The 22,968-nt window shown below is 65.4% G+C and overlaps 1 protein-coding gene and 1 long non-coding RNA gene across 6 annotated transcripts in view; one reads left to right on the top strand and one right to left on the bottom strand.

Annotated features, from left to right (window-relative positions):
- SLX9 (SLX9 ribosome biogenesis factor) overlaps nt 1-8,030 on the top strand; it is a 34,490-nt gene extending 26,460 nt beyond the window's left edge. For 3 of the 5 annotated variants that reach the window (XM_025985493.2, XM_072738951.1, XM_025985495.2), the window contains 3 exons: nt 1,066-1,216; nt 5,384-5,452; nt 6,668-8,030. In XM_025985493.2, the coding sequence (XP_025841278.2) occupies nt 1,066-1,216; nt 5,384-5,452; nt 6,668-6,791 (344 nt within the window). In that variant the 3' untranslated portion in view covers nt 6,792-8,030. The remainder of the gene's footprint in view (nt 1-1,065; nt 1,217-5,383; nt 5,453-6,667) is intronic. The other 2 variants (XM_025985494.2, XM_072738952.1) reach the window with 1 other exon arrangement.
- Nucleotides 8,031-14,055: 6,025 nt separating this feature from the next.
- Nucleotides 14,056-16,533, bottom strand: LOC140595659 (uncharacterized). The gene is made up of 3 exons (XR_011997441.1): nt 16,441-16,533; nt 15,428-15,551; nt 14,056-14,204 (listed from the first exon to the last, which is right to left on the bottom strand). It is a non-coding gene; the product is annotated as an uncharacterized lncRNA (long non-coding RNA).
- Nucleotides 16,534-22,968: the final 6,435 nt, after the last annotated feature.

The raw sequence follows: 22,968 nt of genomic DNA, 5'->3' as shown, positions 1-22,968 counted from the left end.
ATTAGAATATGTATTTTACTAGCAATTTTGAAACAAAAATTTTTTAAATGATCGATTGATTCCTGAGAGACATGGGGGTGTGGGGGGCGCGGGCAGAGACACAGGCCGAGGGAGAAGCAGGCTCCATGCAGGGAGCTCGATGTGGGACTTGATCCCGGGTCTCCAGGATCAGGCCCTGGGCTGAAGGCAGATGCTCAACCGCTGAGCCACCTGGGGATCCCCTTAACGAAGCAGGGTGGGGGGCAAAGGGAGAAGCACACTCCCTGCTGAGCAGGGGGCCCGAGGGGCTTGATCCCAGGACCCCAGGATCATGACCTGAGCCGGAGGCAGACGCCTCACCCACTGAGCCATCTGGGTGCCATGAAATAAAAACATCACTAAGTGAAAATCAAATGCCAAGGCTTTGGGGCGCCCAGGTGGCTAGCTGAGCATCTGACTCTTGGTTTTGGCTCAAGTCATGCTTTCAGGGGCGTGGGATTGAGTCCTACGTCCTGTTGGGCTCTGTGCTTGTGCTCAGCGGGGAGCCTGCTGAGACTCTCTCCCTCTGCCCCCCCCCCCCCGCCCCGACGTGCTATGTCTCTCAAATGAATAAAAGTCCCGAAACTGTGCCCCCAAGGCAGGCCCTGCCCATGTCCCTTCTCCAGTGCAGAGGCCCTGTCCTGCGGTCAGCGGCAGCCACCGCTCCAGTGCCCCTGGCCTGCCTTGCTGCCTCCTTCCTCGGGCCTCAGTGGTGCTCCTTGGAGGCCCCGGGCCACTGTGTCATCTCCCTAGACGTGGGGATCCGCTTCCTTCCTCCTGGTGTGTCTCAGGACAGACTTGGGGGGCACAGGAGAGCATGACCCCACCGCCCAGGGACTCCCTGTTCACCCTGTCCTCCCCTCGCCCGCCTGCCCAGAGCACGGGGCCTCAAGAGAAGAGGACTCAGCGCCTGCAGCTCAGGCTCAGCACCCGCCCTCAGGACGGGCCTGCCTCCCCGCTTCCCAGGGCCTTGTAGGTGCCGCCAGGAGAGAACCGGGCCTGCCGCTCACTAACCCATTGCCCCTCCCGCCCCCTGCCCCACCTCAGAAATTGAAGCCATAAAGCTCGCTGAGCAGAAGCGCAAGGCGGAGCGGAGACGGAGGGCCATGGTGGTGGTGGGGGACCTGCAGCCCCTGAGAGACGCGCTCCCTGAGCTGCTGGAGCTGGAGGCTGCTGGCCGGCAGCCACGGACCAGAGGGTGAGTGTCCGCTGGGGCTGCCCGGGGAGTGCAGGCCAGGGAGCCCCAGAAGCAGCAGCTGGGGCAGGTGTGGGGGGAGGCAGAGGCCACAGAGGTGCCTCACCTGCGTGTCGATGCTTCTGTGGCAGGCGGTGTGGTGACGGCGTCCTGGGGCTGGAGCCCTGGGGCCTGGCCGGCATGTTGGTGAGGGGCGCCTGTCGGCCTTCTCCGGTGGGGGCCTCGGAGCAGCTTAGCCGGGGGTGGAGGTGGGGGGCTTGCGGGAGGGCCGTCCAGCACTGCTGCTGGGCTTCATTCCCTCGGCCCCGCTGCTTCATTCCCAGGGGCGCGGCCCGTACTGTGCCTGCTAGCTGTGGCCCCCCCACCCAGAAGCACGCATTCCTGTGGCGCTTCCTGCCTCCCCGGACATGCGTGCTGGAGAAGAGCCAGTCCTTCTGCTGTCCCTCCCGTCTCTTGTCGCAGGCTGGGGGGTGGGGGTGTCAGGCGACCCGCTCAGGGCTACTTGGCCCCGGAGCCAGAAGACCCCGGGCCAGCTCCTGGGATGGAAGCACCCAGAACCATTGGTCTGGGCAAGGAGTCCAGGAGTGGCCGTCACAGTGCAGATTGGTGATTGAGCAGAGCCTGAGATGCAAATTCCCCTCGGCGCTTGATAAAACATGTGACCCCGGTCAAGTGTCTTTCCCCAGCTTTCAGTTTTCTCATCTGAAAAATGTGCTCGGGGCTCCCAGAGCGGGGAAGCGCTGTGTAAGCACCCGGCCTGCAGCCCGAGCAGGAATGTGGGTGTCCTCGAGGAGCCGGGCGGCTGGGCTGGGCTGTCTGGAGGTCCCTCCCGCTCCCCGGCTGGTCTCCTGCTCACTGTCCCTCCTCAAGTGTGTCTTGGCACTGGGGAGCTGTTGGTTTGAATAAATATTATTTTAGAACAGTTTTAGATTTACAGAGAAATGATAAGAGGACCCTGAGCGTTCCCACGTCCCTGACTCCCAGCTTAAGGAACTGGTGTTGGTACGTAAGTAACGGTGAGAGGATAACGCCCACAGGTTGTTCACATTTCCTCAGTGACCCCTAAATTCCCTCTTCTGTCCAGCATCCCTCCAGGACACCGCGGGACATTGGCCACGACCCTTTACATCCCCTCTGGGCCTCCTCTGATGACCTTGAGTTTTGAGGGGCACTAGTGGGGCATTTGGGGGGCTGCCCCTCGGTGGGATTAGCACGATGGTTTCTCTGATGGGACTGGGTCCTGGGTGGTTGGGGGGACAACCCCGGAGGGGATTGCCCGGCCCATCCTACCCAGCCCAGGTGTGTGCCGTCCACATGACCTGTTGCTGATGTTGGCCGTGGTCACCTGGCGGAGGTGTGTCTGCCAGGCGTCCCCGCTCCACGGTGCTCCCTCCTCTGCCCGCGCTGTCCCCTGGGGAAGGGCGTCACCGCGCACAGCCCACACCTGGGGAGTGGGGAGGTGGGCGCTGCTCCCCGGGGACGGAGCCACTGTGCCCACATGGTGGGATCCTCCTCGGGAGGAGGAGGGTCAGTACTGTTTCTGCATCAGGCGGGACTGAGTCCCGCGTGGACGTCCGTAGGGACGCGTGGATATTTACTCACTCCCGTGGGCCGTGATCCAGCACGCCTTCCCTCTGTGGCCAGGGCTGACCCCGCTCTGGCCCCCGGGAGCTCCTTCAGGCAGGCGCCGTGTCCTTCTGATGTGCCCACCGAGATGGGTGCTGGGTTTTGTTTTTGAGCACGTCCTTCCGTTCCAGCTCTCTAGGGGCTCCAGGCTCACCTTGGCCGCTTCCTGCCCGGCCTAGAGTCAGTGTGTCTGCAGGGAGCCTGGTCCCTCCTGCTGCCAGAGGGAGGAAATCTGTGTGTGCGTGCACCCTGTGTGTTCCTGCAAAGTTACCAGAACAGTTTACAAGACTCTTCTCACTTTTTTTTTATTTTAAGCATTTGCTACACCCACCTTGGGGCTCAAACCCACAACCCCGCTATCAGGAGTCACATGCTTTGCCGACTGAGCCAGCCAGCCACGTGCATTTCTAACGCTGGCTCCAAGTCTGGGGTCCCCAGAACCACTCTGAGTTTCAGTAATTGCCTAGGACTCAACACCCCCGGCTGAAGGGCCTGGGCTAACAGCTGAGGGGGAGGCCCGTGGGGCAGGGAGCAGGAGGGTTCCAGATGCAGAGCTTCCAGCTGTCCTCTCCCCGTGGGTGCACCGTGACAACATGCAGGGACTGTTGCCAACCAGCAGTGCGCCCCAGCCCCTGTGTCCCGCCCCCGGTAGCTGGTAAGCACTGCCTTCGGTCCCTTTACTCCATTCCTGTGCCACGTCTCCCCGAGCCGACTGGAGCCCGACAGGGAGCCCTCAGCCCCATTTCATAGAGCGGGGCCCCCATGCCATCACCTCTCACCCTTCAGCCCTGAGAGCAGGCCAGGCCTTCAGTGTTGTCACAGGAGGTGTTGGGTCCCCTTGGTGACCTTCACCAGGGCAGGGTCCTTGGAGCCAGGGAGAAGCTTCTGTGCTTGCGGGTGCTTCACACCAGAGGCTGACTCTGCAAAGCACACAGATTACAGAAGGCTCTGCTGACTGGGGTGTGTTGCCACCACTCCTCCAGGCGAGTCCTGGACTCAGGGTTGGACAGGAGCCACCTTGTGGCTCTGGACACCCAGACCTGAGTGCAGGGGTCACCAGTCACCTACTGGGACACCCTGACCAAGGCCGGGGGCCGCTCCAAGCCCGTTCCAAATCCATGAGGTGGCCTCACAGGGCAGTGGCTGCAGGGAGCCTGGGGCTCTGAGCCGTTAGGGCACGCCTTCGCACGGTGTGTCCCAGACCACTGGGTGGGCGCCGCACAGCACAGGTTGCATGCAGGGCTCCCGAGACCAGCCAACATGCAGGCACTGACGCTGCTCATCAGTGGAGGATTAGCTTCTCTAGGAAATCAGCCCTCTGAGCAGAAGAGCGTCAGGCGAAGGTCATCATGAGATCATGAGTTGGGGTGGGGAGCTGTGTGTAGCTGAGCCACTAGGCCGGCGACCCACTGGACCTCATATGGTCCTGGTGGCCTTAGCTGTGTCTCGAGGCTGCTGCCACTGATAAATAAAAATTGAAAAATTGAAAAACAAACAAACAAAAAGACTGCACTTGGCCCATTGGCACCGAGAGGATTCCCAGATGTGTCTACACTGACGCTCTGCTTTCAGAGCTAGAGGGCCATGGGGGGCTCAGTGGGTTTTACCTTTTTATTTTTTAAAGGTTTTTATTTATTTACTCATGAGAGACAGAGAGAGGCAGAGACACAGGCAGAAGGAAAAGCAGGCTCCCTGCGGGGAGGCCGATGCGGGACTGGATCCTGGGACCCCGGGGTCACGCCCTGGGCTGAGGGCAGATGCTCAGCCTCTGAGCCACCCAGGTGCCCCTTACCTTTTTATTTTTATTTTCTTTCTCTCTTTCTTTTTTTTTTTTTTTTAAGGGAGGAGGGGAGAGAGGGAGAGAGAATCCCAAGCAGACTCCCTGCTGAGCACAAAGCCCGATGTGGATGTGGGGCTCAATCTCACAACCCTGAGATGACCTGAGCTAAAATCAAGAGTTAGACACTGAACTGACTGAGCCACCCAGATGCCCTGATTTTACTTTTTCATAGGTTAGGGTGCAGAGGGGCGGATCCAGGGCCTGGGCTCCCTGACCTCCCGCAGTGTCCTGGGGATGCCAGCCACTTCTGCCAGGGGCCTGCCGAGGGTGGACACGGGGAGGGCAGCAGTGAGAGGAGCAGACCAGTGTGGCCTGGGGCTCAGGGTGACTCGGGAAAGGCCAGCTGCAGGCGGGGCATCTGAGGCGGGCCCCGGGATGCACGTGGCTCTGAGCGCAGAGGGCCGTCTGGGCAGGCCCGCGCTGAGCATGGGTGCCCAAGTCCGCGGGAGCAGCCGGGGCACGTGCGGGCTCTGTCTTGGGCCCACGAGACAGGTCTTTCATTCATATTTTAACAGAAACCATGAATAAAGGATGAGGGCTCCTGGTCTGGAGGCTAAATTTAGGTGTTGGCCTGGGGCTCTGGTTTTCTCGCCCTTCCTGCTGGCGGCGCGGACACGTGTGTGCCTCGGGGTGATGGCTCCGCGGGGAGGCAGGCTACGCGGACTCCAGGGAGCCTGTGCCGACTTGCTTGTCTGTGTCCCCAGCAGGGTGAGCAGCAGGCCCCGGCCCGCCGAGTTCAGCCGCATGAGCGCTGCACAGAGGCTCCAGCTCCTGTGAGTAGCCCCCCCCCCCCCGCCCCCGTCCTCCCACCTCACCCCGGTGCTCTCGGGCCTCTGTCCCAGTGCCTGGTCCACTCGGGCACCGTGGGCAGCGTGGCCAATGGCTCCTCTTGTTGGCGTGAGGCAGCCTGTTCATAGCTGGGCCAGGGAGCAGATGCTACCAGAACGAGCTGCCGGCTTTTGGGGATCACCCTTGGAGCCCAGAGCCCCCTGCATCCCGGGCATTGCGGGTGTGGACCCCTGGCTCGGGCGCTCAGTCCAGTGGGCTCATTGTCCCTGCCAGCGGCCAAGGGCACGGGCCCCTGGAGGGCTGGCCTGGCCCCCCCATCAAGGGCACACAGGTGCAGCATTGGCTTGGCTGCTCCCCACGCCCCTGCGCCACGGCTGTCCCTGCCTGCGCTTGTTCTGAAGCTGCCCCCCTGACGTTTCAGTGTGGAGGTCTCCTCCTGCAGGGCGCCTGGCCAGGCTCCTGCAAACCTGGGGCTGGCCCCAGTGCTTCTGAGAGGTGGCCTGACTGCGGCGCCACCTGGGAGCTGGCTGAGCTTAGAGATCCGGGGGAGACAGCGGCAGCCAGCACTGTGGGCTCGGGGGGCGCAGGAGGAAGCCTCCAGGCCCCATGCAGGGCAGCCGCTGCAGTGTCTGTCGGCACCCTTGGTGACAAGGGCCGGGTCGGTCCCGTGGGCTGCTGGGCTCCTGCCCTCCATTCTTGCAGCGCCCCTGTTCTGGCAGCACTGGACGGAGGGCGCCGCTGTGCAAGGCTGTGGGTCCTCCTCCTCCCGTCGATCAGCTGCCTCCTCTCTGAGTAGCAGCTCCACATCAAGGTGGGGCAGGGGGCGGGGGCCGAGAGCCCACCTTCTGGGGGAGGCAGGGGTGCCAGTCCCCCCAGACCCACGGGTGAGCACGGTGGCTCCTGAGCCTGTGTGTGATCGGAGGAGGCCCCAGGGCGGCTGTGCTCTTCCTGCCCAGAGCGCTCACTCAGCCCCCTGGGCCTGACCAGCAAGGCTGCTCCTGAGCCCTCTTCCCACTCTGCCGCCTTCCTCACCCTCCCGCCCTCCACCCCACCCCACCCCTGTGGTCAGCCCTGACCTGGGCTGCCTGCCCTGAGGTCCTCAGGGGTGGGTTGGCCGAGGCAGGGGCTGACGCTCATCCCCACCCACCCCCACGAGGGCTGTGGGGTTTGCTGACCTGCTCTGATCTTTGTTCTTTCAGTGAGGAAGAAAGTGCCCGTTTTCGGGAGCTGCTGGCCAATCCGACCTACAGGGCCAGCCCCCTGCTGGCCATCGGGCAGCGGCTGGCTCAGCAGATACAGCTGGACAGCGGCAGCCAGCTCTGAGTGGCTGTGACCCCGCCGGGAGGTGTGCCATGAGCCCCAAGATCGCCCCTCGCCGGCCTTGCACCGAATCTGGTGCGATGAATAAAGCTGTGATCTCAGCCATTGGGGTGGGGGCAGTTCTCTGTGCCCCCGCAGGCCCCTGCACTTCCAGACTGCTCTGAGGCTTCTCCAGGCTGGCCAGCCAGGATGGCTGCCCGCGGTCCCCAGGCCCCCACAGCATCCAGCACCCAGCACCCAGGGGGGTGAGGACCCCTGCTGCTCTGCAGCCCTGAGATGCCGTCGTGTCGGGTTCTGTGGGAACCTGCTGCCCTCCCACTTCCCAGGGGCTCAAATGGGACACCTTGTGGTGTCCTGTCCTGCCCCGTGCCGCCCTGGCCCTTCCCTCGCTGGGTCCCCTTCGGCTCCAAGCCTGTGTTGTTTCCCGCCTGTTCCTCCGACTCAAGTGGACAGGGCCCCGGTTGTCCACAGTCTGAGGCTGGAAGCCGGCCTGGTCCCACCTGGGGCCACACGGCTGACCTGCGAGCGAGATGACTGTGTGCTAGAAGCCTGGGCTTTGGAGGCCAGACTGCAGGAACACCGACGGAAAGCCTCAGTTTGAGGATGTGGAAGGGGCTGCTTCTCCTGGCCCCGCAGGCTGAGGCTTGTCCAGGGGGTGGGAGCTGGGAGTGCTGCGTGGGGACTCCTCGCCCGCATCCTGCAGGGTCGGTGGTGGTGGTATGTGGCCCCGGGGCCTGGGCACCCCTATGCGGCTATGGAGGGTGGGCCCCAGCCATGGGTGCTGCGTCTGTGCGTTCAGGCGCCAGGCACTCGGCTTTGTGGCTCAGCGGCGTGGGCCCAGGTATGTCCTCCACCTCCGTGGCCAGCGTGCTCACGATTCACGGACACCTGAGCAGCGCCCTCCAAGGCCGTTTGGGAACTGGCGGCTGAACGGAATCCGAGCCCGTGCCCCACCCCGCCGTGGGCATCCTGGGCCCCTTCTCTGCACAAGAGCACACAGTGCGGGCACTTCCCAGGCACGGGACGCAGCCAGGGATGGATGTGACCGTGAGGCTGTAGGTGGGAGCCTGAATCCCCTCGGCCAGAGGGCAGCACGGCCCTCCAGCCAGGACCGCCAGCCCCTAAGCGACGGGTCGTTCTTGTTCTCCGCACAGAACCCGGTTCTCTAGACGGGAGATCAGCTGCTTACAAAATGATATTTGTGATGAACTGATTTTTGCAATAAAATAAGTGGGAGAAACAGTGGGGTGCGGGCGCCGTGGCGTTTCTCCATCACGCTTGTCTGAATGTCTGAGTTTGGGGACGATGACTGAGGCCGTATGTGGTGTCCTGAGGGGCCTCCAGCTGCTCCAGTGTGACGACGGCCGGCGTGCTCCCCTCGCTGTGCTCTCGGCTGCCCAGGAGAGCGTGTGCTGTGGGAAGGGGAGAGGCTGGCCCAGGGTGGGTGGGTTCCCTGCGAGGAGGTAACGCATGCGCCGCCCCGACCACTGAGCTCAGAACGCACCCCAGGATGACCTAGAAGCCTCGAACGTGCAGGGACCTCACCCGCAGAGCAGAGTGCGGGGCCCCAATGACAGCTGCTGCTCAGATGAGCGGGGCTCGTGGGGCGGGAAAGGCCGCCCCTGCGCGTCCCCTGCAGCCGAGCAGGAGGGGAAGCAGCGTGCGTGCGTGCGGTGGACCTCGCCAACTTGGTAAGTTCAGGTGGTGGAACGGAGCAGTCGGCCGGCGGTGGTGCATTTTAAAGCCTGTGCACTCCTGCCGTGGCGCGCCCGGCCCGCCCCAGGCTTACCTCAGGGCTCCTGGCGAGGAGGCCAAGGCATTACCCAGCCAGAAATTTTCAAGACCCCCTTTTGCACTCCAGTGACCCACCCAGATCCCACCCAGATCCTCCTTCCCCATACAGCCCTCCCCGTTCCCTTCTGGAGCTCTGGCTGCGGCGTCTGCTGCCCCGCTCTGCCAGACGTGTGCCTCCGTCGTCCGGTGCCGTGATCTCCCCGCGTGACAGACACCCCCCAAAGCTTGCAGCCACGTGCTTTCCCCGCACGTCTGGGCCAGGCCGGGCTCGCCTGAGGCTGCCACTGGACTTGTTGGGCACCCCATTACCACACGGGGTGGCTTCGGACACCGGAAACCTATTATCTCGGGGAGTCAGGGCCATGCCGCCTGCAGCGGCCTCCGACGGAGGTGTCCCCTTTCCAGCGTGCTGTCTGCCAGCGGCTCCGGTGTCCCTCCTGGGTGTCCCTGGCCCTCCCTCTGCCTTCTCATGAGTCGCTGGGTGAGGACCCACCCTCCTGCAGTGTGACCCCACCTCCACTTCTGTCCCCTAGTACAGTTCCGCTCAGGTCCTGGGCAGACGGGAAGCTTTAGAGATCAGCGAGGCCTGGGGGAGGTCCCGGGCCGACAGAGGAGCACATCTGCACATCCAGAGTGGACTACCTGTCGCCAGGTGGGGCGGGAAATCCCTGCACCGCCAGGCGCTGGGCGTTGGGAGGCCTGGTGGGTCGGGGTCTGACACGGGCCAGGGCACTGGGGCGTGGGGCAGCCGAGGACAGCAGAGCGCTGCGCTGGGGCTTCGGGCGGTGGCCAGGGGCGCCCTCGTGGTGGCGGGGCCTCTTCACCCCACCCGCCCTCCGCAGAGCTCAGCACCCGGGCTTCTCTCCGGCTCGGCTGCTCCTGTCCCTCCAGCCTTCCCTTACGTTCTCCGTGCGGGCTTTTTTTCCCCAAAGACGGAAATGCTTGAGGGCCGGGTTGGCTTGGCGCTGCTTGGGTCGCCGCCCCGGAACTGCGCCAACAGGTGGCAGGGCGTTGCGTGAATGACTGAGGCGGGAAACTGGGCTGCAGGATCCAGGTGACCAGGCCCGGGGTCCAGGCGCCCAGCCTCGCGTCTACACACTGCAGCGGGGAGAGGGTTATTTGAGGCGGAAGTGCCTGGAGAGGAGGGGGGAGTCGGGTGTGAACACAGCCCTCAGGGTCTGCTCCACGGGACCGCGGTGGCTGGTTCTGGACGCGCCTGCAAGCCACAGGGCCCTGAGGCCGGCCATCGGGCTGGCTCCTGTCTGGGTGTCTGGCTCGTTGGGCGGGTGATGGCTGCACCCCGTCCGCACGTAGCTTCTAGAGGAGCCCGGGTCGGGTGCCGGGCGGGTGGTGACGCGTGAGCCCGATGCAGCCTGAGCCTCTGCGTGCCGGCCTGCGCGTGGACTCAGGCTCTCTCGGTCTCGGGCACTGAAGGGCATCAGTGCTGGTCGCCCCAGCCGGGCGGTGAGTCAGGCCCAGGCAGCCGTGCCTGTCCGGGTCCTGTGTTGCTTGGAAGTCAAGCATCGTGCAAACTGCTGGAACGTTCTTCGTGCGATAACTGCCACAATAGGCACTTGGGCTGGCAGCGTTGTGGAGATGCCGGGGCCCAGCCCCTGCATGGCCCCAGTGGGTTCTTGGCCCTCACCCCATGACCAGGGTTCCAGGGGGCTGCTATCAGTGCATGTTTCCAAGATACCGGGAGAGCCAGCCGGCTCCTGCAGATAGCAAGACGCCAGCCTTCCGGGCCTTTCTCTAATGTCGCGTTCCCAGGCCAGCTAGTCCCCTGCTTCTGGGCCTGAGACCCTTGGCCTGTGTGGACAACCTCCTTATTTTGAAGTCAAACAGACTCAGTAGACTGCATTTTCTCCTAAAGGTGTTAAAATAACATAGGTTGCAGCGATAATTACAGACGTGTTCCTGACGTTGGTTTGTGTTTCTTAAGGTTTGGTTAAGATTGGGAAATGTTATTTTTCAGATTCTAGGGAGAAAAATCAGTGAGTACTTGTATCTTTGAATTCACATGTCTCCTGGTGCCACAGAGGCTGCTGGGCATCCTGCCAGCCTGAAGCCTTGTCCCTTCTCGTTCTGGTTCCTGCTGGCGGAAGAGGGGGCCCTGGGGGCCGCCGGGCCAGCTCAGTCCTGGCCGGGACCTTCTCTGTAGGGGCAAGTGCTCCCCCACCTAGGACCTTCTCTGCAGGGGGCAAGTGCTCCCCTGGCTGGGACCTTCTCTGTAGGGGTAAGTGCTCCCCTACCTAGGACCTTCTCTGCGGGGCAAGTGCTCCCCCACCTAGGACCTTCTCTGCAGGGGGCAAGTGCTCCCCTGGCTGGGACCTTCTCTGCAGGGGGAGTGTTCCACTGGCTGGGACCTTCTCTGCAGGGGGCAAGTGCTCCCCTGGCTGAGACCTTCTCTGCGGGGGCAAGTGCTCCCCCACCTAGGACCTTCTCTGCAGGGGGAGTGCTCCCCTGGCTGGGACCTTCTCTGCAGGGGGAGTGCTCCCCCACCTAGGACCTTCTCTGCAGGGGGAGTGCTCCCCTGGCTGGGACTTTCTCTGCGGGGGCAAGTGCTCCCCCACCTAGGACCTTCTCTGCAGGGGGAGTGCTCCCCTGGCTGAGACCTTCTCTGTGGGGGCAAGTGCTCCCCCACCCAGGACCTTCTCTGCAGGGCACAAGTGCTCCCCTGGCTGGGACTTTCTCTGCGGGGGCAAGTGCTCCCCTACCTAGGACCTTCTCTGCTGGGGGAGTGCTCCTCTGGCCAGGACTGGGACCGGAGCTGGGTGATCAGGTGCTTTTCCTACTGAGCCTGAGGTCCTCAGGAGTGTGAGTTTCCAGCCACCCCGCCCTTGACCCCCGCCCCCAGGTCAGGCTCTGGCCAGTGCCTGGCAAGCCACAGCCCGGGGCTCAGGCGCCCCACTCCCTGCTCCGGTGCGCGGGCTTGTCGCGCAGCGGTGATTACTCCCACCCCCAGTCTCCGAGGTTGGGAGCCGGTTCTAATTCCATCGCTGTGTAATTAGAGACTGTGGCCTGGTCAGCGCCCCAGGCTCTGGGCGCCTGTGTGAGCACCTCCCCCTGCTAGTGGACCTGTGTTCTCCTTCCCAGCCAGCCTGTCTGCCCCGGTCTGGGCCGACCCTCGCGCCACAGCCAGCGCACAGCTGTCTGCCACCTGCAGCTCCAGGGCCGTGCCTGGCCCCGCCGGGAGGGCTCCAGGGGAGGGGCCCGTGGCGAGTGTGAGGGAGGGAGACGGCAGCCCCTGCCAGCTGAACTCAAGTCCCAAACACGGGCTGGTGGTGGAGGCCCCGCGTGGGTGGGGGGCACAGGGGAGCCTGGCTTGGGGCCCACCCAGCCTCACAGCAGAGCAGGGTGGGGATGCCACCTAGTGGGGTCCCGGGAGGAGAGGGGTGCGCTGGTCACCTGCTAGTTCCGGCTATGCTGTGTGGCAGCTGATTATGTTGAGGTGGGCTGCCCCTCCAGGGTGCTACCGGCAGCTGCTAGTCCTTTATTCCTCCTGTTGCTATAGCAGCTGCTGGTGCGCCAGCCACCGTTCCAGGCAGGAAAAGGGGGACGGCCGAGGGTGGACAGCAGTCTCCGTTTCGGTAGTGTAGGGCAAGGCCTGGGCTCCTCAGCCGAGCCTTCGACCCCACCGTGGACGCGCCAGGTGGGTGTTGGCATATCTGAGCATCGCATGCACAGCGAGTCCCGTCACCAGGCCTCACGGTGCTGATCCTGCTGCCGGGGGCTGAGCTGCGCTCTGGCCTCCAGCCACGGGGACACGGCTCCTGGTGGCTTGGCTGGGCACACTGCCTGCAGGGGAAGGGCCGCGGGGGTGGTGGTGGCCGCAGGGTGGTCGGACGCCTCGGGCGCTGGGCACAGGGCAGACCTCCAGAGGCAGGACAAGGTGGCCAGAGGAGGTGCTCTGGCTCAGCCCTGCGCGGGTCCCCCTGGCCTTGCAGATGGGCCCTGGGGTGCTGGGGCCCGGGGGCCAGCGGGAGGGCAGCACCTGGGACCCCAGCTGCACCCAGGCCCACTTGGGGCAGCGGGACCGTCTGGCCCACGGCACACTCGGCCTCTGCCTGTGTCTTGTGTGCGGATGAGGCCCATCAGGGCCCAAGAGTGACTCCTGGGGGAGAAGGTGGCCTTGGGGACCCGGGCGGGCGGACCAGGTGCTGGTGACCAGCAGGGGTTGTCCAGAGGGACACACGGCTGGGCCTCCGACCGACCGTCCGGTCCTGCCCCTCAAACGCGTGTGTGTGCATGGCCACACGGTGCCGAGGCTGTCAGTGCACGCGCAGGGGTGCACGCACAGGGGCCAGGCCTCTGGCATCCCGCTCAAGCTGCCCGCTAGCCTGGCAGCCCCCCGGTGTGCTCAGAGGGATTGCAGGGGGTCGTCCTCCCGTGGGAACGCCGCGGGGAGGGGAGGCTGTGTGGAGCCCCCTCTGAGTTGCCGGTCTGCCGTCTGTCCTGTGGCCTTGAGGCCCCCCCACCCCCGTGCCCCTGGACCTGGAGGCCCCGCTGTCGTGGGGGCCCTGACCTGGGCGGGCTGCTATGTGGCTCCGGCACACCTGAGACACTGGCCTTGCTGGCCCCTGTGCAGCGGGAGGGCCTGGGACACACGAGGACTCCTGAAGGGGGAGCGGGGGCGGGCGGGCTGCAGTCCTGGGTCATTGTCACCTGGCCCCGTCCCTTGCCCTTCCCAGCAGCGCCAGCCTCGGTGGGGCCCTTCTCGGCACTGGGGGCACGGCCCCCGGGGAGGACCCCATTCAGGGGCTGCCTGGGGACAGCCCAGCTGCAAGGCCCCCGGCCTAGGGGCCCTCAGAGCACCCGGGGCCGGCCCTGCTTGGACGACAGTCCTGACAAGCGCGTGACGTCGGCTGCAAGGGCCGGGCGGTCACGGCGCTGACCCGGGCTGCTCCTGCTCTGGGCCACGTGTCCCCAGCGCCTCGGTCACCTTCCCCCGAGGGGTGGAGAGCCCTGATCCGGACACGAGGCAGCACTGGGACCAGGAGATCCTGCTGCCTGGCGGGGGTCACGTCCCGCGGGGGAGCGGGAGGGGGTAGACGGCACGGATCGGGGACCCCGGGAGCTCCTCACCCTCGCCCCACCCGGCGGCCCGGCCCCACTTTTGAGGACATAGCAGCCGTGGGGCCCAGGTGTGGGACCGGGAGCGCCGTGTGCATGTGCACAGCGTCTTATGTGCATGCCCTCGTGTGCACACGTCGTATGTGTGTGCACGCGTGTTGTGTCTGCACGTGTGCACGCTCAGTATACGTGCTTCCGGGCACGCACGCGATCTCGGTGGGCGTTTGCTCCTCCGGGCCTACCTTCCTATCAGACGAGGGGCGACAGCGAGGTTCCTAATTGGGGCGCGCCCGTACTGGGCAGAGATGAATTTTACTGAATTCCTTCTTGGCTCCTGTTGAGAAAGTCATGAGTTTTGTTAGTTTGTTATTATTTTTCCTGCTGGGGGCCCAGTGGTGTGATTACCTTCCTCCTGCCGCCCGGCTTTGCATTCCTGGGGTCACGTGCTTGGCTGCGTTGTGTTTTGTTGCTGGGGTTTCCCGGCCGGGGCAGCAGCTGGGGGTGCCCACACCCACACCGCTCTCCACGCCGCGCCTCGGAGCTCCCGCCCTGGAGGGGGCAGGGGTGGCGGGGGAGGCGGCTGTGCCCTGGCTCTGCCCTGCTCCCCGCTCCCACTCCCACTGGCCCACACCCAGCGCCCAGGTGCAGGTCAGGCCGGGTGGCGGTGGGGGTGACCCAGAGCAGCCCCCAGCCCCACCCTGACCTCCTCCTTGGGGGGGGAGTCCCGAGGTCCCACAGAGGCCACAGCGGACCCAGCAGGACCCTGGCTGGGCCTGCCCCTCAGATACCCTGCTCCCAACGTTCCAGAAGGTCCCTGTGCTGTGGCTACCCCCATCTCTGGGGTCCTGCCGGGGGCCTTTCCTCACTGCCCCTAACCAGAGAGCCCCGGCCTCCTCCCTCATCCATGAGGCCTGCTGGGGTGTCCTTGTCACCTCCCGGCCAGTGCACAGAGAGCCGACACCGGGCACCGCTGTCCCTCCCCGCCAGGTCAGCGCTGATTCAGTGAGCTCTGAGCCTCAGGGCCCGCCCGCGCTCAGGACCAGGAGCCACGGCCAGCACCGCGTGGGGCACAGCCCAGCCCCTTGCCGTCCCCCACGCTTCCCTCAGGCTGGACCCTAACAGGGACATAAAAGTAAGGTGTCCACTAAAGAGTGGACTGGAGGGCCTGACCTCAGGAGAGGTTGACACTGAGGGTCGTGGGCGATGGGCAGCCCTGGGAGGGGAGCCCCGAGGGACCCAGAGGACAGCGTGCCCACGGCCGCCTCCAGGGGAGGCTCCGGGACCCAGTGAGCGATTCTCGGCAGGAAGCCTGCGTGCACACTCTGGCCGTGCTGGCTCTGCCGGGGACGTCAGGGTGCCCGATGTCAAGGGCGCTGTGGTGGGGAGACCCCGTCTTGACCTCTCCCCCTGCGCAGCGCATGCTGGTCCTGCACCCCTGGCCCTGGATCTGGCCTTGAGAGTGAGTGACACGTGCCGCCATGGGGGATGCTTCGAGTCCTCACACGGTGCAGCGTTGTGATGTGGTGGCCTGGCCGGCAGCCTGGGCTCCCGGGGTGCAGACTGCAGGGACCAGGCCCCAGCCCACCCATAGGGGTGGTGGAAGCCCCTCCTGGCTGGTGGGACATTGGGAAATGGAACTGACGCTCTGCAGCTGACCCTGGAGTCCCAGAGGAGGTGACAGTGTGTGACTGCTGCGGACTGCTGCATGCAGAAGACCCTGCCCGGGGAAGCTTCTAGAAGGCGGCCAAAAATGCACTCGGAGGAAAGCTTACCATCTTTAAGGGCCTCAGTGCAATAGGGGCGCCACGGTGGCTCCGTCGGGTGAGCGTCCCACTCTTGATCTCGGCTCAGGTCGTGAGTTCAGGCCCACCTTGGGCTCCGTGCTGGGTGTGCGGCCTACTTGAAAGAGTGAGAGAGAAAGAACTAAAGTAATATGTGAATTCAACATTCAGTCCCAGACCTAGGAAAGAAAGATGAGGTAAAGGCCAAGGAAGCGAGGAACACGTGGACAAAAGTGACAGGACTGGCTGGTCTGGCTGACGGCACACAGGACCAGGTCGGTGATCGTCCCTGGAATCGGGCACAAGCTTTGTGAGGTGGGCGGCTGTCGGGAAAGTGCTCCCCCGGGCTGTTGGGGCTCCCATCTGCGCCGGGCCTGAGCCTGCCCCACTCCCCTCACCCCGCCCGATGGCGGTGACAGGCCCTGCAGATGCCTTCCCCATGACGTGAGGTAGCTGTCACCTCTGCGGATGGCGGGATGGCGTCAGGAACACAGGCCTGGCCTCCCCTCCCCTCCCCTCCCGTCCTTCCCCCTGCCCCATCACCCCTCCACCCCTGTCCCCTCTGCCCTCCCCCCAGTCCCTTCCCCAAACCCGGCCCTAGAGCCCTAGCCGGGAGCTCTGTGCTCCGCTCTCAGGCTGGTGGGGACACGGTGGGAAGATGCCCGAGCCAACGAGGAGCAGGAGCCTGAGCCACGGGGCACTGGGCTGCCTTGATGGTGCCGGGGGTCACGGCTCTGGCGGCCCCAAGGGGTCATTTCTCATGGCATTCTGGGAGGACAGCCAGAGCCCTGCTCTGCGAGTGCCTCAGTGCTCGCCCTGACACCTGTCCATCCCCTACAGCCCCCACCCCCACACTCCCGTCCCCCGACCACACCCCATCCCCCACTTCCATGCCCCGCATCGTCCACCCCTCCACCCACGCCCCACCCCCCACGCCCGCCCATCCCCACACCCGCCTAGTCCTACGCACCTGTCCTACCCCAGGGAACGTGTCAGATGCCTACCTCAGTAGCTACCGTTCGGGTTACAAAACCCTCATCGTCAGGCAGGCAGGGTGGCAGGTGCCGCGGGAGTGAATCTGCAGCCCCGAGGGCCCCAAGGGGTGAGCCGGCCGCGCCCTCTGAAAAGGCACCAGGTCACGTGCTGTCAGTGAGGCCCGCGCTGGACTCCACCCACGGCACCGCCCCAGGGGACCCGGGGCCGGGATGGGGTCCCCACCCTTAGAGTCTGTTGACCTCGTGTGTGAAGACATGGAGTCTGGGAGACCCGAGGCACTGCCCGTGGGGGCTGACCCGCGGAGAGCCGGGTCCCTCCGTCACGAGCCCCGTCTGCGTCCCCAGAACGGCGGGCTGTAGGGGAGGGCTCGGGGTTGGCGCTGGGCCGTGCTCTGTGAAGGAGTTCCACAGTCTCGCGTGTAGCAGACCGCGTTCCCCCAAGCGGCGTTGAGACGTCACTAACGATTTACGTTTGTGTTCAGGTACTTCTTTACTAGGTTGCAGGCGGTCGGGCTGAATGCACCACGGTGCTGCGACCAGGGCCTGCGTGTGTGTGTTCAAACATGGGCATGTGTGCGCACATGCATGTGTCCTGTGTGCACACACACGTATGCCGGTCTCGCACACGTGTGGGAATGCATGTGTTTTCCAGACATGCTGCATCACACTGTCGGGATGTGTGCACGTGTCACACGTACTTGCGCGTGCCTGCATGTGTGCGGTGTGCATACATGTACATGTGCGCGTGTGTGTGCACACAGTGTGCCCCCTGTGTGCACGCACATGTGGGAAAGGGGGCTCTCTTGTTTATAAAAAATATTTTATTTATTTACTCATGAGAGACCCAGAGAGAGAGGCAGAGACCCAGGCAGAGGGAGAAGCAGGCTCCATGCAGGGAGCCCGACGTGGGGCTCGATCCCGGGTCTCGGGGATCAGGCCCTGGGCTGCAGGGGGCACTACACCGCTGAGCCACCCAGGGATCCCCAGCTCTCTGTGTTTTTGAACTCCTAGGCCCAAGGTGCCCACCTGCGGCAGGGGAGGTGCCCTGCGGGGTGTGATTGTGCGGCAGGTCGGCGCTGGGAAGGCACGCGTTTGTCTGCCCCGAGAGGGGTTCCCCGAGTTCTTCATGTCCCAGCCTGGGGACCGCTGCAGTGGCCTCCCCCTCCTGCCTGCTGGGGGGCCCGGGGAGCCCAGGGCAGAGTCTGTAATCAGATGGTGTTTCCAGGAGCCAAATAACAAACACACTTTCCAGAAGCAACCGGAATAGTCCATCTCCCAGGAGGCAAGGGAAACAAGAAGCTGCTGGTGGCCACACCCGGGACAGCTGGAGGCCACCCAGGTGCGGGGCTGGGTAGGGGAGGAGCGAGCCTGGCAGCGCTGCGTGGGCGAGCGGCTCTGCACATGCAAAGGCCGTGCGAATGGCAGCCTGCACGCTCGGGGCGCCGTCTGGGCACCACGGTCAGGCCTGGGAGTAGGGGCTGGGCCCCAGGAAGGAAGAGCCGGGACATGAGACGACCCCTGCGCCTGGGGCCTGGGGCCTTGAGGCTGGCCCGGACAGGGCAGGGGCCACGGGGGTGCCCAGGGACCCTCCGCGCAGCCGAGGCTGCAGTGGTGGGCAGGGGCAGCGGGCTGTGGAACCCGAGCAGAGGCCCCAGCTCTTCCTGGACCCCAGGACCTTCACCTGTCCCGTCTGGCATCAGGCAGCAGCCTTGCCGCACGCACCACCGGGACACAGGGATGAGCCGGGGAGGGGCTCTACTAGCTGTGGGGTGCTTGGTGGGAGGGACAGAATCCAGACCCGACCACTCTTCCCCGTTGTCCTCTGGGCCAAGCCGCAGGCTGGGCTTCCTGGGGAGGCTGGACGGGGGTCCATGGCCAGTGCCTCCCAGCCCCCAGCGTCTGGTCCGCTGCTTCCCTGCCCTTTGGCCAAGCCTTCCCCGGAGCCCCCCAGCCTGGCGCCCCTGGTGACGCGGGGCGGAGCTTGCTGTGTAGCCGGGCGCCGGCGGGAGAGGTGTGCCCTGCTAGCCTCGCCGCCGGGGAGCCCACCGGGCGCTGCTGCAGGGGTGGGGGGAGCTGGCCCTCCCCGCCCGGGAATCCGAGGGACAGAGGGAGCAGGGGGTGGGCCGTGAGAGCGGTGGAGCCCGTGGTGGACGGCGGGCCGAGGAGCAGACGGACCCCCGACCCCGTCGTGCTGCCGGGGCCTGGCAGGCCTCCCCGCTGAGCGGTGGCACCGGGCCGTGGGGAGGCTCCTGCGGGACTCACCACCTCCCCAGCTCCTGCCTGGGCTGGGGACCTCAGGAATTGGTCTCAGCCAGCCACGGGCACCCCCGTCTTGCCTCACCCCGCCCCCGGGCCCACAGGACGCAGGGCCTGCCCTGGGCCAGCAGGGAGGAGCAGGGGCCAGCCAGGCGCTGGAGGCTGGCACAGGAGGGGCGGCCACGCGGCAGAAGCCCCCGGCCCCCTCGAGCTGGCATGCGCCCTGCCCCCCCGCACCGCCCGGGGACGGGCCCGGAGCCCTGGGGCAGGGCCTGGGTGGGCTGTTTGTCCTCCAGGGGTGGGGGCCGCAGGGCGGTCAGGAGGGGGGCCCGCTCTGAAAGGACCGTTCGGGGACATCCCGCCCGCTCTGGCCTCAGTTTCCCTAGTCTGTGAGGGCTGGACCACGGGCCCCTGAAGCATCTCAGCCTACAGCTCACCACCCAGGGTGTCCCTAGGACCTTGCCGTGCCCTCCTGCCCTGGGTGGGGCCTTGGGAGCGGGGTGTGCGGCTCGTGTGCTGTTTTGTACCAAGTCGGGGGCGTCTCGGAGAACGTGTTTGGTTTACTGTCCCCCGACACTCTTCCTGGAGGGACCAAGGGGGCTGCTGACGTGCGGTGTCCCCGCAGAACCCCACGCAGCCCAGGGGGTTTTCTCGTTTATGAGGGGAATCAGGTCCCTTGGCTGGTCTTGGCTCTCAGTTAGGGTCCCAGGCTGTCTTGGCTCAGGCGGGCTGGCGGCACCCACAACAAACACCGTCCCCCGGGGGGCGTCCTCCCAGGGCTGGCGGCTGGACGTCCAGGTCCAGGTGTGGGCAGGGCTGGCTCCTCCTGGGGCCCCTCCCTGGGCCCCTGGACATCCTCTCCCGGCCTCAGGCCGTCTCCCTCTGTGCGTGTTCTGATCTCACGGGGACACGGGTCAGACTGCATCGGGGCCATCCTAGGGACCTCCTCCTCCTTTAATCACCCCTTCCCCATGTCCGGCCACGTCATGAGGTGCTGGGGGGCTTCAGCATATGCTCAGAGGGGGCTCAGCTCAGCCCACCACAGGGCGTCAGCACCCTTGGGCTTGGGCGCCCTGGCTGACCGCCCCTCTGGCTGCTGGGGGCCCACCTGTGTGGAGGCCGAGCCTCTGACGCGGAGATGGCCAGGCCGTGGGGCGAGCCTCGACGGTGGGGCCTGTCCTGGGCCAGATCCACACGGACACCGCAGCCCCTGCATCGGGGCTCCGCATCTGCTGTAGGGCCAGCTCCTGAGCCCTGCCGGCCCCTGGGCCTCACAGCTGCCGTGTCCTCAGGGCCCCTCAGCCTGGGCCGCCCCGCGGCTGGCTGCGTCCTGTGTCCTGCATCCTGCGTCCTGTGTCCGCCCGGGTGCCATGGTGGCGCGCTCCACAGTCAGGCCGTCCCACGACTGTCTCGCTCTGCGGGGGGGAGGAGGGTGTGTGGCCAAGGCCGAGCCCCCGTGTGAGGGAGGGCTGCAGAGGACCCCCGTCGGGGGCCAGATCCTGCCTCAGTCTCCCCGTGCGGTTCCCCTGCAGCAGCCCTGCCAAGGTCGCTGTATGAGCTGGGGGGGCAGGTATCAGCCATGACATGGGAAGGGACTTCTCTGGCCAGAGTAGTTCGGGAGACGCAGAGTTGGGCAAGGTGGAGGCTTGGCTTGCAGCAGGACTTACCAGAGCCTTTAATGGGCTCTGCGAGCTCTGACACTCCGGAGGGGGTGGGGTGGCAGGATTCCCAAATTTCCGTGTTTGGAAAGTCTCCTGGGATCCAGGTCGGAGAGGCTCAGAGCTGCCGCGCCAGGAAATGCAGGGTCCGAGGGCTGGAGACCTTTCGCGCTGACCCGAGGGCTCCGTCTCCCCATCTGCTCCCTGGCGGCTCCGGGGCTCACCTGGCACCTGTAGGAGGGTCCCTGCCCCCAGGAAGCTTCCCCCCAGGACCCCGGGCGCCCACCAGTATCTGTATCTTCCTGCCAGTGAGGATGCTGTTTACCCTCCCGCTCACTCTGAGAACCTCAAATGTTTACTTTCTATTAAAAAGTCAGATTTCACCCAGTTTCCTTATTGGTCGGACGGTGGGCATCAGGATCCCGCAGTGTCCCGAGCCGGGCTGGTGGAGTCCGTGGGGTGTAGACCACGGTGCAGGTGTAGACCTCGCTCCCCACCGCGCGGCCTGGGCCTCCTGGGCCAGGACAGTGCCAGGCGTTCCGGATTCTCCCCCCGCGGCCGGGCGCCTCCTGTCTTCCCGGAGCGTCTGTGAGGCTGCTGGGGCTCTGGACAGACAGACGCACAGACCCCGCCTGGCCGGGCGCGTCCTGGGAGGGGGCAGCAGGGCTGCGCATTATTTCCACACCTCGAAGTCCCCGTGGGTCCCTCTGGCCGCGTGCATTCCGCGGTTGCTTGGGGCACGACGGCCGCGCACCCGGAGCCGCTGGCCTCCTGTCTCGGGCCAGGAAGGTGATTTCCTGCAGCGTCCTGCTGTCGGTGTCCGTGAGCGGGCGCTGGGGCTTGGAGGCCGCTGGCTGGCCGCAGCGAGGGCGGCGGTCCTGGGGCTGCCCGCAGCCTCCCCAGCCAGGCCTCCGCCGGCACCGGGCACGGGCGCCAAGGGCAGGCGATGCCAGGCACGCGCCCCCTGCCCCCGCCCGCCCCGACTGGCTTCCAGAATCCCCAGCAAAGATGCGCTCACCCCCCCCCCCCAACAACACGACATCCTTCACGTTGTGGCAGGTGTGGGCAGAGCAGGCCTCGCAGGGAGGGGCAGTCAGCCGGCCAAAGCCACGAGCCGCCGTGGCCAGAGGTCAGGGCACCCCAGGCACCAGGGTGTCCAGGTCAGGATGCCCTAGGGTGCTCCTAGGGGCCGCGGCAGACAGGGCGGGGAGGACCCCGATGCGCTGCCCTCTCGCCCCTGGAGTGCGGCCAGTGGGGCGCCCCCATTCCCTGGGGAAGGGGCCCGTCCGCGTGGACCGGCCCCACCGTGTGCCCGTGTCGTCGTTCCACCTCTTACAGAAATCCTCTGAGGAACATTTCCAGCCCGAGATTGAATTCGCGCGTCCTGCAGTTCAGCGCTGAAGTGTGGCTCAGCACCGTGTTGCCCACGGACCCTGTTGGGCCTCGCCCCCTCCGTCAGGTCCAGAACCTTCTCTCCAAACAGAAGCCCCACCCCAGCAGCTCCCAGTCCCGGCTCCCTGGGTCTCTTTGTTCCAAGTGGTTCCCCGAAGGGACCGGCTGTGTCCGGCGTGCTTCGCTTCCCGCCGGGTGTCTGCGGCCCCGTCCCGTCTCACGGCTGCACCACATTTATCTGATCCTCGGCCCCGTGGCGAGTGGTCCCCGGTGGGCCGCCGGGCCGCGCTCGGCTGTGCACCTGCTGCGTGCTGGGAGCGGGGCCGTGGCCCACGAGGCAGCTCCGTGCTCACGGGGCCGCGGTCACGGCCGGAGCCGCGCACAGTGTGGAACGCCTGTCGCAGCCGCCACCTCCCCAGGCTCGAGGCTGCTCCCCACGGATTCCAGTGACCCCCCCTCCCTGGGCTGCCTCCCCGCCGCCTGGGGCCGGCCAGGCCTGCTCCTGAGGGGCGCGCTAGATCGGGTTTATTTTGTTCATTTTGTCAAAATTTAAGAGTATGTCTTTATAAACCCTAATGCGTTTACTTACATTTTGTTTGGTTCATTATTTTGTGCACATGTCTTTTTTTTTTATTTAAATTTTTTATTTATTTATGATAGTCACAGAGAGAGAGAGAGAGAGAGGCAGAGACACAGGCGGAGGGAGAAGCAGGCTCCATGCAGGGAGCTCAATGCGGGATTCGATCCCGGGTCTCCAGGATCGTGCCCTGGGCCAAAGGCAGGCGCCAAACCGCTGCGCCACCCAGGGATCCCCTTGTGCACATGTCTTAATTTCGCTGCTCATTTTTGGGGACAGCCTCCGTGGGGGCAGAGTCCTAGGCAGGGGGTGTCTCTGAGGTGGGCCTCGGGGCTCCCGGGGAGGCCGGCCTCCTCCATCCCCCCCTTCCAGGGAGGCCTCTGTCCGCGTCTGCTCCTCACGCTTCCCTCGCAGGGCGCCCAGGCGGAGCTTCCACTACGTGCGTGGGAGTGGTTGTCACTGCAACTGCTGACGTTTCGGGCCTCGTGTTTTCAAATATCCTGCCTGCGCCTGCCTCTCCTTCCCCGTCTGTGGGGCTCCAGCGTGTGCCTGGGGGCCCGCCCTGGCTCCAGCTCCCCGGCCTCCCTGCCGCCCGTGGCCGCCCCGTGTCTTCCAGAATCTCCCCTGCTCTTCCTCTGTCTCTCTGCGGATCCC

The sequence above is a fragment of the Vulpes vulpes genome, chromosome 15 (genome assembly GCF_048418805.1).
Source record: "Vulpes vulpes isolate BD-2025 chromosome 15, VulVul3, whole genome shotgun sequence".
NCBI lineage: Eukaryota > Metazoa > Chordata > Mammalia > Carnivora > Canidae > Vulpes > Vulpes vulpes.
This window is presented reverse-complemented; position numbering and strand designations above follow the sequence as displayed.